Source organism: Haliotis rufescens, unplaced genomic scaffold (assembly GCF_023055435.1).
Source record: "Haliotis rufescens isolate VD_foot unplaced genomic scaffold, xgHalRufe1.0.p SCAF_4, whole genome shotgun sequence".
Taxonomy (NCBI): domain Eukaryota; kingdom Metazoa; phylum Mollusca; class Gastropoda; order Lepetellida; family Haliotidae; genus Haliotis; species Haliotis rufescens.
This window is the reverse complement of record NW_025964112.1, coordinates 2,745,378-2,758,921: the sequence shown is the minus strand read 5'-3', so window position 1 is coordinate 2,758,921 and position 13,544 is coordinate 2,745,378. Positions and strand designations below refer to the sequence as shown.

The window sequence follows — 13,544 nt, the reverse complement described above, 5'->3', positions numbered from 1 at the left end:
GTCTTGTGTCGTGTGTCGAGAGTCTTGTGTCTTGTTACGTGTGTCGAGTGTCTTGTGTCGTGTGTCTTGTGTCGTGTGTCGATTGTCTTGCGCCGAGTGCCTTGTGTCGTGTGTCGAGTGTTTCATGTCGAGTGTATGTGTTGAAAGCTGTGTCGAGTGTCTTGTGTCGAGTGTCTTGTGTCGAGTGTCTTGTGCCGAGTGTCTTGTGTTGAGTGTTTTGTGTCGGGTGTCGGGTGTCGGGTGTCTTGTATCGAGATTCTTGTGCCGTGTGTCTTGTGTCGAGCGTCGAGTGTCTTTTGTCGGGTGTCTTGTGTCGTGTGTCGAGTGCCCTGTGTCGGGTGTCGGGTGTCTTGTATCGAGATTCTTGTGTCGTGTGTCGGGTGTCGTGTGTCGAGTGTCCTGTGTCGTTTGTCGAGTGTCTTTTGTCGAGCGTCTTGTGTCGGGTGTCTTGTGTCGAGTGTCTTGTATCGGGTGTCTTGTGTCGAGTGTCTTGTGTCGAGTGTCTTGTGTCGCGTGTCGGGTTGTCTTGTGTTTTGTGCCTTGTGTCGTGTGTCGAGGGTCTTGTGTCGAGTGCCTTGTGTCTTATGTCGTGTGTCGTGTGTCCGATGTCTTGTAGCGAGTGTCCCGTGTCGTATGTCGAGTGTCTTGTGTTGAGATAAGTGTGTCTTGTATTTTGTGTCGTGTATCTTGTGTAGAGATTAGTGTGCCTTGTGTCGTGTGTCTTGTGTCGAGTGTCTTGTGTCGGGTGTCTTGTATCTTGTGTCGAGTGTCTTGTGTCTTGCGTCGAGTGTCTTGTGTCGAGTGTCTTGCGTCTTGTGTCGTGTGTCGGGTGTCTTGTGTCTTGTGTCTTGTGTCGTGTGTCGAGAGTCTTGTGTCGAGTGTCTTGTGTCTTGTGGCGAGTGTCTCGTGTCGTGTGTCGTGTGTCTTGCGTCGGGTGTCTTGTGTCTTGTGTCTTGTGTCGTGTGTCGGGTGTCGGGTGTCTTGTGTCTTGTGTCTTGTGTCGTGTGTCGAGAGTCTTGTGTCGAGTGTCTTGTGTCTTGTGGCGAGTGTCTCGTGTCGTGTGTCGTGTGTCTTGCGTCGGGTGTCTTGTGTCTTGTGTCGTGTGTCGAGTGTCGTGTGTCTTGTGTCTTGTGTCGAGTGTCTTGTGTCGTGTGTCTTGTGTCGAGTGTCTTGTGTCGGGTGTCTTGTATCTTGTGTCGAGTGTCTTGTGACTTGCGTCGAGTGTCTTGTGTCGAGTGTCTTGCGTCTTGTGTCGTGTGTCAGGTGTCTTGTGTCTTGTGTCTTGTGTCGTGTGTCGAGAGTCTTGTGTTGAGTGTCTTGTGTCTTGTGGCGAGTGTCTCGTGTCGTGTGTCGTGTGTCTTGCGTCAGGTGTCTTGTGTCTTGTGTCGTGTGTCGAGTGTCGTGTGTCTTGTGTCTTGTGTCGAGTGTCTTGTGTCGAGTGTCGAGTGTATTGTGTCTTGTGTCGGGTGTCTTGTGTCGTATGTCGAGGGTCTTGTGTCTTGTGTCTTGTGTCGTGTGTCGTGTGTCGGGTGTCTTGTGGGCGAGTGTCTCGTGTCGGGTGTCGAGTGTCTTATGTTGAGATTAGTGTGTCATGTGTTATGTGTCGACTGTCTTGTGTTGAGATTAGTGTGCCTTGTGTTTTGTGTCTTGTGTCTTGTGTCGTATTGGTCTTTATTGTTAATTTGGGGATATTAGCATCATTGTATCCAACAAGTGCGCATACACATATGTGTGTGTCTTGATACGACGAGTATGTAAGTCCGATATGAACGCATATGCCGTCATTTGTAAACTTCCGGGCAAATGAAATTATACCTTTGAAAATTGCATTTGACAAAAAAATTACAAACGGTATTAAAACGTCAATAGTCTGAAAACAGCTGCCGAAACAGTGCAACCTTCAGGTCCAAACCACAACGATGATTACCGTTTACATCACCATTCCATTTCACCAAGACAAGTTGTATGCGGGAAGGGTCTAACGAAACAGTCGGCCATGGCAGTACATCAATGTTATGCTGCCTCATAAAGTCCTTTACAACACGTGCAACGTGGGAGGCATTATCTTCGTGATATCCCTGCATTGCACAAAGGGTAGAACATGATCTCAAACGATGTCCACTTCTGAATACGAACATTTATTTGGCGAATAAAATATTTGTTTTCACAATTTAACAGCATATATAATAAAACAAACTAGATAAACCTAGAAACATTATCAGAGCGAATCTTGGATTCGAACCAATGATCATGGATTTCTTTCACGCCAAAGATATTTAGACGACTAAGCCACCAGGGCCCCCTGGCGGGAGAAGAGGAGCATGAGCGGCCCAGTGGTCTAAAGGGACACAACTCGATGAGTTGTATCTGTCAGCTGCGGGTTCGAATCGAATCATCCTGAGTACGTCACCTCAGACCTTTGCTTGTAAGTTTTAACGCCTGCACTGTGCATAATGTCGCCCCGCCTGTTACTGAACTGTTACAAGCCGCCTTATGTATAATTGTTAGTGTGTTCCATGCGTTAAGCTAATCCGATAAACCTGGTCTTGGGATCCCATAAATATGCAAATGAGGCCACGGAGCAGGATGCACCAATAGTAAGCCCTCTTCACGGTGTGGGGTTTGCTTCTTCCAAAAGTATTGCATAAAATCCCTAAATGATAAGATAGTGATTCCCGGATGTGTGAGCGCTTATATAAATAGCCAAGGCTGAAAATAATTTGGCACTATATCATAAATTGGGGATGTTCACCCAGACCTTGTATTCCTACGCGTTTCCTTAAGTTCTAGTGAACAGCAATGTGTCAAGCTTCGACCGTTTTAAGAGTGCCCTCGCACTCGACTAAGAATCACTATTTAACAGCATCTTAATCGGCCAGGATCTGCGTGGATTTTGTGGCATCAACAAAACCTGACTGTATGGGAATACACTTTCAGTTGGTGAGCAATGTTTCTAGCAGGACATATTCTTTCAGCAAACAAGTATTTATCAGAATTAAGATAACGTCGGTGTTTTGACATAGCTCTTGTTACCCTGCCGTTGAGGACGTTGTAGGGAGGTTTAGTTGTCACTGCGATTATACCACTGTCATCACCGTGCGTTACTTCCAACAATGTCCTAATATTATACAAACACAGGGAAACAGAAACCTCCTCATTAAATAGTTAAACGGAAGAATTAAGATCACATGTAAATTATGTTAACACGAAGGAAATTGACACAATGACAAACAGACATGATTCTATCAAAGCGTGTAATCGGTTGGGGGGGGGGGGGGGGGGGGGGGGGGGGGTACAAAGTGGTCTATAGAGCCACAATGCGCTGTGTAGAGTTGTGTCCCTCAGAGATGCCCGGAAACTATGATGGTGGGTTAAGCCGTGTCCGTCCGGAACAATATACAGTTAGTTAAGTACGTTATACTTGCTGTAGGAGCCTAGAGAGAGAAATTGTGTGTGTGTGTGCGTGCGTGCGTGCGTGCGTGCGTGCGCGTGTGTGTGTGTGTGTGTGTTCGTGCGTGCGTTTGTGTGTGTGCGCGCGCGCGTGCGTGCGTGCTCACGTGCGTGCGTGCGTGCGTGCGTGCGTGTGCGCGTGCGCGTGCGTTTGTGTTGTATTACTCCAGGTATATTCCAGCGGCCTTTAAATAATCGAGACAATCCAGTGATTGATATTGTGAGCAAAGATCCATGCCTTCGGGGGACGTTGACACACAATAAACCACGTCACCAAGTATAAGTTACTGGGGACCTATTCTTATTCGAGCGAGTTAGCACATATTATTGACCAAAGCAATTAATAATATAATATATTAATTTGGTCTAGCCTAAACAAAAAACAATTCCAACTGAAAGCAACACTGTGTCGCTAGTTGCAGCGTGTGACATGTAGGTCGGTGTATCCTGACGGCGTGCATGACGGTCATTCTCCGACAACGGTGTTCATGCTGTCAACCACTGGTTTACCTGTTTTTAAACATACTCTATATTGCTGTGACTACAGCGATAAAGAACATTCATTACACAGAGGCAATTTACAGGAATCTTGCTGTGTAACAGGTGCTCGTTCATCCAGTAACGCAAACACGCGCTACGCTTGATGTATTTATTCTTGAGTTGATATGATAAAAGCAACATTACATGACATTCAGAATAAACTGTCACTCGTTCCATCCTGATGTACACCAACATGTTTAACTTAAGTCTATAATATGAACTAAACATTGAGTGTGGATACTGACATGCAAGGAAAACATTTCATAGTATGATATGGGAGATGGTTCGTCACGATATGAACCTCGCAGCTACAACACTATCTTAGTTGTGTGGAATAACATCTATAACACTGTCTCAGAGGTGTGGAGCAACACATGTATACACAACAGCAAGCTACTGACCTCAGCTACAACACTGCCTAAGAAGTGTCGAATAATATCTATATACACAACAGAAAGATATGAACCGCACAGCTACACCACTCTCTCAGACGTGTGGGCGACATCTATGTATACAACAGCCAGATATGAACCTCACGGCTACACCACTGTCTCAGACGTGTGGGCGACATCAATATACACAACAGAAAGATATGAATCTCACAGCTGCAAGACTGTCTCAGACGTGTGGGTAACATCTATATACACAACAGCCAGATATGAACCTCACAGCTCCAACACTGTCTCAGACGGTGTGGTAACATCTATATACACAACAGCAAGATATGAACCTCACAGCTACAACACTGTCTCAGACGTGTTGGTAACATCTATATACACAACAGCAAGATATGAACCTCACAGCTCCAACACTGTCTCAGACGGTGTGGTAACATCTATATACACAACAGCAAGATATGAACCGCACAGCTACAACACTGTCTCAGACGTGTGGGTAACATCTATGTATACAACAGCAAGATATGAACCGCACAGCTACACCTATGTCTCAGACGTGTGGGTAACATCTATGTATACAACAGCAAGATATGAACCTCACAGCTACAAGACTGTCTCAGGCGTGTGGTAACATATATATACACAACAGCAAGACATGAACCTCACAGCTACAACACTATCTCAGACGTGTGAGTAACATCTATATACACAACAGCAAGATATGAACCGCACAGCTACAACACTGTCTCAGACGTGTTGGTAACATCTATGTATACAACAGCAAGATATGAACCGCACAGCTACACCTATGTCTCAGACGTGTGGGTAACATCTATGTATACAACAGCAAGATATGAACCTCACAGCTACACCACTGTCTCAGACGTGTGGGTAACATCTATATACACAACAGCAAGATATGAACCTCACAGCTACACCTATGTCTCAGACGTGTGGGTAACATCTATGTATACAACAGCAAGATATGAATCTCATAGCTACAAGACTGTCTCAGGCGTGTGGTAACATATATATACACAACAGCAAGATATGAACCTCACAGCTACAACACTATCTCAGACGTGTGAGTAACATCTATATACACAACAGCAAGATATGAACCGCACAGCTACAACACTGTCTCAGACGTGTTGGTAACATCTATGTATACAACAGCAAGATATGAACCGCACAGCTACACCTATGTCTCAGACGTGTGGGTAACATCTATGTATACAACAGCAAGATATGAACCTCACAGCTACAAGACTGTCTCAGGCGTGTGGTAACATATATATACACAACAGCAAGATATGAACCTCACAGCTACAACACTATCTCAGACGTGTGGCAACATCTATGTACACAACAGCAAGAAATGAACCTCACAGCTACAAGACTGTCTCAGACGTGTGAGTAACATATATATACACAACAGCAAGTAATGAATGTATTTAAAGTGAATGAACAGTAATGTTTTTTGTAGATGTTTTGACATAAACATACAGTACTAGTCCGGATAGATGGGTTTCCAGCCTTACGTTGTGTATACATGACAGCAAGAGATGCACATTACTGCTGCAGGCACTGTTTCAGACGAGTCCAGAACATACACCTGTGTTCTTCTTCCCCCGGCCACTTGATGTAGGTTGTCGTCTGCAGCAGTGCGTACAGTGATGAGGTCATGTATCGGTCGTCCATCTCCTCCAGGACAATAACAACCACGTAGAACTCTCTCTCCAGAGCACGTTTCTGGACCAAGGTCAACTCAAACTGGCACCACGGACTCTGGCTGAAGTTGTTGGACAACACAAGGACAACCTTTCTGCTGTTTTCTAGATTATCCATGATGTTGTCAACAATGTACCGTCCAGGCGTGAAGTTCCTCTCGTGGATGCATAGCTGTAGACTGTCGTCTACTTCAACACTTGGTAGAAGGTGGTGTCTCACCCAGCTGGAATCTTCATCACAATAGAGAACAAACGCGTCAAATGTGAAGGTCATCTGCACGTCTTCATTATTCCTCTTCTTGTATCGCAGCATAAACACATAATACCGGATGTGCCAGCGCCACCTATAGGCAAGGGAGATAAGAATGAGTAGCACGAGAGTGGGGACCGAGAGTCCGAAAATTATTGGGAACGTCAAGGGGGACATCCGACAGTGTTGTTCAGACACACCAGCGTCGAATATGGAAATGGACTGCAAGTTAGGCGGGTAACCACACCTGTAGGAATCGAGATTGGAAAACTTTCCGGACCCTGTAACCCATTCTATGAACCACAGATTTACGCACTTGCATATATAACTGTTGTATTCTAATTTGACTGTAACAAGTTGGTTTCGAAGATTTAGTGGGAAGACCGATTCAAGCACCATTAGCAATGCATTTTTTGAAACATCGATGGTTTTCAGATTCTTCAAATTATCAAACATCCCATCTTCTAACAGCAGTATGCGGTTTCCGTGAACGTCAAGCTTTTCCAACTGCAGGAGGTTGGATACCACCTTCGGTAGAAAATACAATTGGCAATGTGCTAATCTCAAGGTCTGAACAGTACTGAGATTTCCAAGAAGTGTATCAAAAAAGTATTATTTGCATCAGCCATGTCATTGTAGCACAAAGACAGTTCCAACAACCCGCCACACCCTCCTAAACATGCAGGGTCGACTGTACCGATGAAAGAACCATATGCAGTAAGGCTATTCAGAATCAGCGATTTAATAACGCTGTTATTAAAAGCATAACTGTAAACATGCCCATTGGCGTTTTCGAAGACGTTCTCCAGGTAGATGACCCCAAGTCGCGGCAGCGACGTAAACGTACTGGATCCAATCACCCCCACTTGGTTGTTCGTGATATAAAGATACTCCAGACTTGTAAGACATTCAATATGGAGTCGTGGTAGGCAGTAAATGTTGTTGTCACATAAGTCGAGGTATCTGAGCTGGGAGACCTTGGTGTGATTGCTACAGAATCTTGGCAGGTGTCTTAAGTAGTTGTCACGTAACGTGATGTTCGTCAGGTGTGAGGGCACATGACCAGTGGTTGTGTACAGGGCGTTGTGCCCCATCGATAAAACACGCAATGGCTTAAGCAAAGAAAGTTCGGAAAAGTTTAACGTTTGTTCGATACGACAGTATTCCAGAGTCAGTGTTGTGATGTTTTTTCCAATGAGGACGTCAACGAAACCATTGAACCTTTTCAGTCTGTTTCGCGATAAGTTGATGATCTGAATATTGTGGTGTAAACTTTGGAATGCGATAACAAGGTCATGTGGATAGATAAAATTGTATTGAAGATCGAGGTATTTTAAAGATGTAAGATTCCTGAAGGCATAACTTGATATGTTCCGGATCTTATCTTTGTGAAGTATTAAACTTTTTACGAAGGTTATGTTTTTGAATGTTTCGTTGGTTATATTTCTTAGGGTGTTGTTTGAGAAGTTCAAGCAATCGCATGTGATATTTATCCTTGGGATGTAGGTGAGGTTTCCCCCTGTTATATGGCAGCATGGAAAGGTCCAGTTGCCCTCAGTAGCGGCATCGAGTGCTGCATCAGACCCCGACAGAACCGAACACATCAACAGAACCCCAGCACACAGCCTCCAAAGGGACATCCTGGAGCCTTCCCACGCAGCATCCACTCTCAGTCCGCGGAAACTTTATAGTCCTGATTCTGAGAGCGTACAAGACGGAACAGTTTAGATTAGAAATTACAGAAAACCATCATGTGCTAGCCAAAGGTTGGGAAGACAAAAAATAATTAACGATAAAGTAACTTAAAGCGCTTGATAACAACCTATAAATAGGGTTAGACAAATTGACTGCCTAGATACCTTTACGTTAATTGAGGTAAAGCGAAGATCCTGTTTCTAAAGATAATGTTGGCAGAGGCGTTGGAGAAATTCACTCACTCACTCACTCACTCACTCACTCACTCACTCACTCACTCACTCACTCACTCACTCACTCACTCACTCACTCACTCACTCACTCACTCACTCACTCACTCACTCACTCACTCACTCACTCACTCACTCACTCACTCACTCACTCACTCACTCACTCACTCACTCACTCACTCACTCACTCACTCACTCACTCACTCACTCACTCACTCACTCACTCACTCACTCACTCACTCACTCACTCACTCACTCACTCACTCACTCACTCACTCACTCACTCACTCACTCACTCACTCACTCACTCACTCACTCACTCACTCACTCACTCACTCACTCACTCACTCACTCACTCACTCACTCACTCACTCACTCACTCACTCACTCACTCACTCACTCACTCACTCACTCACTCACTCACTCACTCACTCACTCACTCACTCACTCACTCACTCACTCACTCACTCACTCACTCACTCACTCACTCACTCACTCACTCACTCACTCACTCACTCACTCACTCACTCACTCACTCACTCACTCACTCACTCACTCACTCACTCACTCACTCACTCACTCACTGATGTGACCGCACATTACCTTGTCTGCTTTGGCCCGTACACCAAATGTCGTCCTCAACACTGCACGCGATGTTCACCAAATGCCGTCATCCACACTGTACGCGATGTTCACTAACAGTCGTCCTCAACACTGTACGTGATGTTCACCAACTGTTGTCATCCACACTGTACGTGATGTTCACAAACTGTCGTCCTCCACACAGTACGCGATGTTCACCAACTGTCGTCATCCACACAGTACGTGATGTTCACCAACTGTCGTCATCAACACTTCACGTGATGTTCACCAACTGTCGTCCTCCACACTGTACGTGATGTTCACCAACTGTCGTCCTCCACACTGTACGTGATGTTCACCAACTGTCGTCCTCCACACTGTACGTGATGTTCACCAACTGTCGTCCTCCACACTGTACGTAATGTTCACCAACTGTCGTCATCCACACTGTACGTGATGTTCACCAACTGCCGTCCTCCACACTGTACGTGATGTTCACCAACTGTCGTCATCCACACAGTACGTGATGTTCACCAACTGTCGTCCTGCACACTGTACGTGATGTTCACCAACAGCACGCGATGCATTCGATAGAGACGCGACACCGCAAGGTCGTTTCACCTATCATCTTCCGTCTAACGACAGATCTAGTTTGTGCATTGTTTTAAGATGTTTAAGAGCAACAAATATCAGCTCTGGCTTAAATAGGATGTATTGAAACCGGACATTAGCTGTACGATAGTGGGATTACCATCGCAGCGCTTATTAGAGAGACTGGAGTTCTCAGGAAATAAATAGTATCATAAGGAAGTGAACTCAACAGTCAACAAGGTTCCTGTAATATCATGGCGGTCTGAAAACAATAGACCCTTAGCAGAGAAACCAATCACTGAAAGAAACAAACAATGGGTACACGCCGTCAAGGCAAGATGACACGCCATTAGGGCAACATGACACGCTGTCAGGCAACATGACAAGTCATCAGGGCAACATGACACGCCATCAGGTCAACATGACACGCCATCAGGGCAACATGACAAGTCGTCAGAGGAAAATGACACGCCATCAGGGCAGGATGACAAGTCGTCAGGGGGAAAATGACACGCCATCAGGGCAACATGAAACGCCATCAGGGCAAGATGACAAGTCGTCAGGGGAAAATGACACGCCATCAGGGCAACATAACACGCCATCAGGGCAAGATGACACGCAATCAGGGCAACATGACAAGTCGTCAGGGGAAAATGACACGTTGTCAGTGCAACATGACACGCCATCAGGGCAACATGACAAATCGTCAGGGGAAAATGACTGATTGTCAGGGCAACATGACACGCCATCAGGGCAACATGACAAGTTTTCAGGGGAAGATGACACGCTGTCAGGGCAACATGACACGCCATCAGGGCAACATGACACGCCATCAGGGCAACATAACACGCCATCAGGGCAACATGACAAGTCGTCAGGGGATAATGACACGCCATCAGGGCAACATTATAAGTCATCAGGGGAAAATGACACGCCGTCAGGGGATAATGACACGCCATCAGGGCAACATTACAAGTCATCAGGGGAAAACGACACGCCGTCAGGGGATAATGGCACGCCATCAGGGCAACATTACAAGTCATCAGGGGAAAACGACACGCCGTCAGGGCAAGATGACAAGTGGTTAGGGGAAAATGACACGCCATCAGGGCAACATGACACGCCATCATGGCAAGATGACACGCCGTCAGGGCAACATGACACGCCATCAGGGCAAGATGACAAGCCGTCAGGGGAAAATGACAAGTCGTCAGGGGAAAATGACACGCTGTCAGGGCAACGTGACACGCCATCAGGGCAATATGACACGCCATCAGGGCAAGATGACAAGTCGTCAGGGGAAAATAACACGCTGTCAGGCAAGATGACACGCCATCAGGGCAACATGACTCGTCTTAAGGGCAAGATGACAAGTCGTCAGGGGATAATGACACGCCATCAGGCAAGATGACACGCCATCAGGGCAACATGACAAGTCGTCAGGGGAAAATGACACGCTTTCAGGGCAACATGAAACGCCATCAGGGCAGGATGACAAGTCGTCAGGGGAAAATGACACGCCGTCAGGGCAAGATGTTTCAAGGAAGTTTATAGATCTTCTGTTCATGAGTCAGTTTAACCAGGAACCGAAGTGTATATTGACTTTGTTTAACCTTGCTAGCAACTGAAGTATATATTGACGTTGTTTAACCTTGCTAGCAACTGATGTTTATATTGACTTTTTTTAACCTAGCTAGCAACTGAAGTATGTATTGAGGTTGTTTAACCTAGCTTGCAACTGAAGTATATATTGACGTTGTTTAACCTTGCTAGCAACTGAAGTATATATTGACGTTGTTTTACCTTGCTAGCAACTGAAGTATATATTGACGTCGTTTAACCTTGCTAGCAACTGAAGTATTTATTGACGTTGTTTAACCTTTCTACGAACTGAAGTATATATTGACGTTGTTTAACCTAGCTAGCAACTGATGTTTATATTGACGTTGTTTAACCTAGCTAGCAACTGAAGTATATACTGACGTTGTTTAACCTTCCTAGCAACTGAAGTATATATTGACGTTGTTTAACCTTCCTAGCAACTGAAGTATATATTGACGTTGTTAAATCTAGCTAGCAACTGAAGTATGTATTGACGTTGTTTAACCTAGCTAGCAACTGAAGTATATATTGACGTTGTTTAATCTAGCTAGCAACTGAAGTATATATTGACGTTGTTTAACCTTCCTAGCAACTGAAGTATATACTGACGTTGTTTAACCTTCCTAGCAACTGAAGTATATATTGACGTTGTTTAACATTCCTAGCAACTGAAGTATATATTGACGTTGTTTAACCTAGCTAGCAACTGAAGTATGTATTGACGTTGTTTAACCTAGCTAGCAACTGAAGTATATATTGACGTTGTTTAATCTAGCTAGCAACTGAAGTATATATTGACGTTGTTTAATCTAGCTAGCAACTGAAGTATGTATTGACGTTGTTTAACCTAGCTAGCAACTGAAGTATATATTGACGTTGTTTAACCTTCCTAGCAACTGAAGTATATATTGACGTTGTTTAACCTCCCTAGCAACTGAAGTATGTATTGACGTTGTTTAACCTTCCTAGCAACTGAAGTATATATTGACGTTGTTTAACCTTCCTAGCAACTGAAGTATATATTGACGTTGTTTAACCTAGCTAGCAACTGAAGTATGTATTGACGTTGTTTAACCTAGCTAGCAACTGAAGTATATATTGACGTTGTTTAACCTAGCTAGCAACTGAAGTATATATTGACGTCGTTTAACCTTGCCAGCAACTGAAGTATATATTGACGTTGTTTAACCTAGCCAGCAACTGAAGTATGTATTGACGTTGTTTAACCTAGCCAGCAACTGAAGTATATATTGACGTTGTTTAACCTTCCTAGCAACTGAAGTATATATTGACGTTGTTTAATCTAGCTAGCAACTGAAGTATTTATTGACGTTGTTTAACCAGGCTAGCATCTGATGTTTATATTGACTTTAATTAACCTAGCTAGCAACTGAAGTATATATTGACGTTGTTTAACCTTGCTAGCAACTGAAGTATATATTGACGTTGTTTAACCTTGCTAGCAACTGAAGTATTTATTGACGTTTTTTAACCTTTCTACGAACTGAAGTATATATTGACGTTGTTTAACCTAGCTAGCAACTGAAGTATATATTGACGTTGTTTAACCTAGCTAGCAACTGAAGTATATATTGACGTTGTTTAACCTAGCTAGCAACTGAAGTATGTATGGACGATGTTTAACCTTGCTACCAACTGGTGTATATATTGACGTTGTTTAACCTTGCTACTAGCAATTCCATTTGACCTTGTGTGAAGCAGTACTATTGATCTTGATAAATTGACTCAAGCGAAAGGGCTTTACGTCTTTGAAAGGCATATAGAAGTGACATTAGGAAGATAATGTATGGATGTCAACTTCTTTATTATGAGGAACACAACGTTTCGGAGTAAGTGCCACCTGAAATGTTGTGCTCATCGTGATAAAGAAGTTGACATCCATACATTCTCTTCCTCAAAAGGGTTTTCCGTTATTTGTAATATAATTTTGTAATTTGAAGTTTACACGATATACGGCTTTTCCATTGGACGAAAGGTCGGTCACATGACCGCGAAATTGACGTTCATAAGTGTATGAACGACACAATTTGACGTTCAAACGTTTTTCGCGAGATCGTGTTCTTGAAATGACGTCAACACTGACGGACTACTTCCACATTCCTGGGGAAATCCCTGGGAATTCCCTAGCACGAAAACATACATAAGCGTTCTTTATGATCAGTTAGAACCTTTATTCTTGGTCTCAGCGTTTCAGTATACGTTGAGAAATGTCAGAGAGCGCGACTGCATGATTGTTCACGAATATCCTCGCTGTGGCCCATCCTAATGAACAAACGAAGAAATGCTCATCCAAACTATCGTAGTGTCGACTTGATCCGTGTCTAGGCTGACATTGATCGTCTCCAGCAATCTATGAATTTACCTTAGTGTCTGTTTGACGCATCTTTATTCATCTTTCAATGATCGGCCAGTTGATCAATTATGACTAACACATGTAAACGCCACAGGTTCATTA

The 13,544-nt window shown here is 44.2% G+C and overlaps 2 protein-coding genes across 3 annotated transcripts; both read right to left on the bottom strand.

Moving 5' to 3' along the window:
* Positions 1-34: 34 nt before the first annotated feature.
* On the bottom strand, positions 35-2,084 carry LOC124149890 (NKAP family protein UM04995-like). The gene is made up of 2 exons (XM_048382325.1): positions 1,928-2,084; positions 35-1,569 (listed from the first exon to the last, which is right to left on the bottom strand). Exons 1-2 carry the CDS (start codon positions 2,082-2,084, stop codon positions 35-37), a joined length of 1,692 nt encoding a protein of 563 aa, XP_048238282.1.
* A 1,505-nt stretch (positions 2,085-3,589) lies between these two features.
* Positions 3,590-9,534, bottom strand: LOC124149912 (toll-like receptor 6). Of its 2 annotated transcripts, none has more exons than XM_046521756.2 (2): positions 8,897-9,534; positions 3,590-8,067 (listed from the first exon to the last, which is right to left on the bottom strand). In XM_046521756.2, the coding sequence occupies exon 2, from the start codon at positions 8,006-8,008 to the stop codon at positions 6,932-6,934; it is 1,077 nt and encodes a 358-aa protein (XP_046377712.2). In that variant the 5' UTR covers positions 8,009-8,067; positions 8,897-9,534; the 3' UTR covers positions 3,590-6,931. Both variants share the same exon structure in this region, with proteins under 2 accessions (XP_046377712.2, XP_048237957.1).
* Positions 9,535-13,544: the final 4,010 nt, after the last annotated feature.

What these genes read in the sequence shown, in the direction of transcription:
- LOC124149890 (XM_048382325.1), bottom strand. Translation starts at nt 2,084, where the DNA reads ATGCAGGGATATCACGAAGATAATGCCTCCCACGTTGCACGTGTTGTA. An exon ending in ATGGAATGGTGATGTAAACG is followed by an intron (nt 1,570 to 1,927) that starts GTAATCATCGTT and finishes TCTCAACATAAG; the next exon opens with ACACTCGACACCCGACACGA.
- LOC124149912 (XM_046521756.2), bottom strand. Translation starts at nt 8,008, where the DNA reads ATGTCCCTTTGGAGGCTGTGTGCTGGGGTTCTGTTGATGTGTTCGGTT.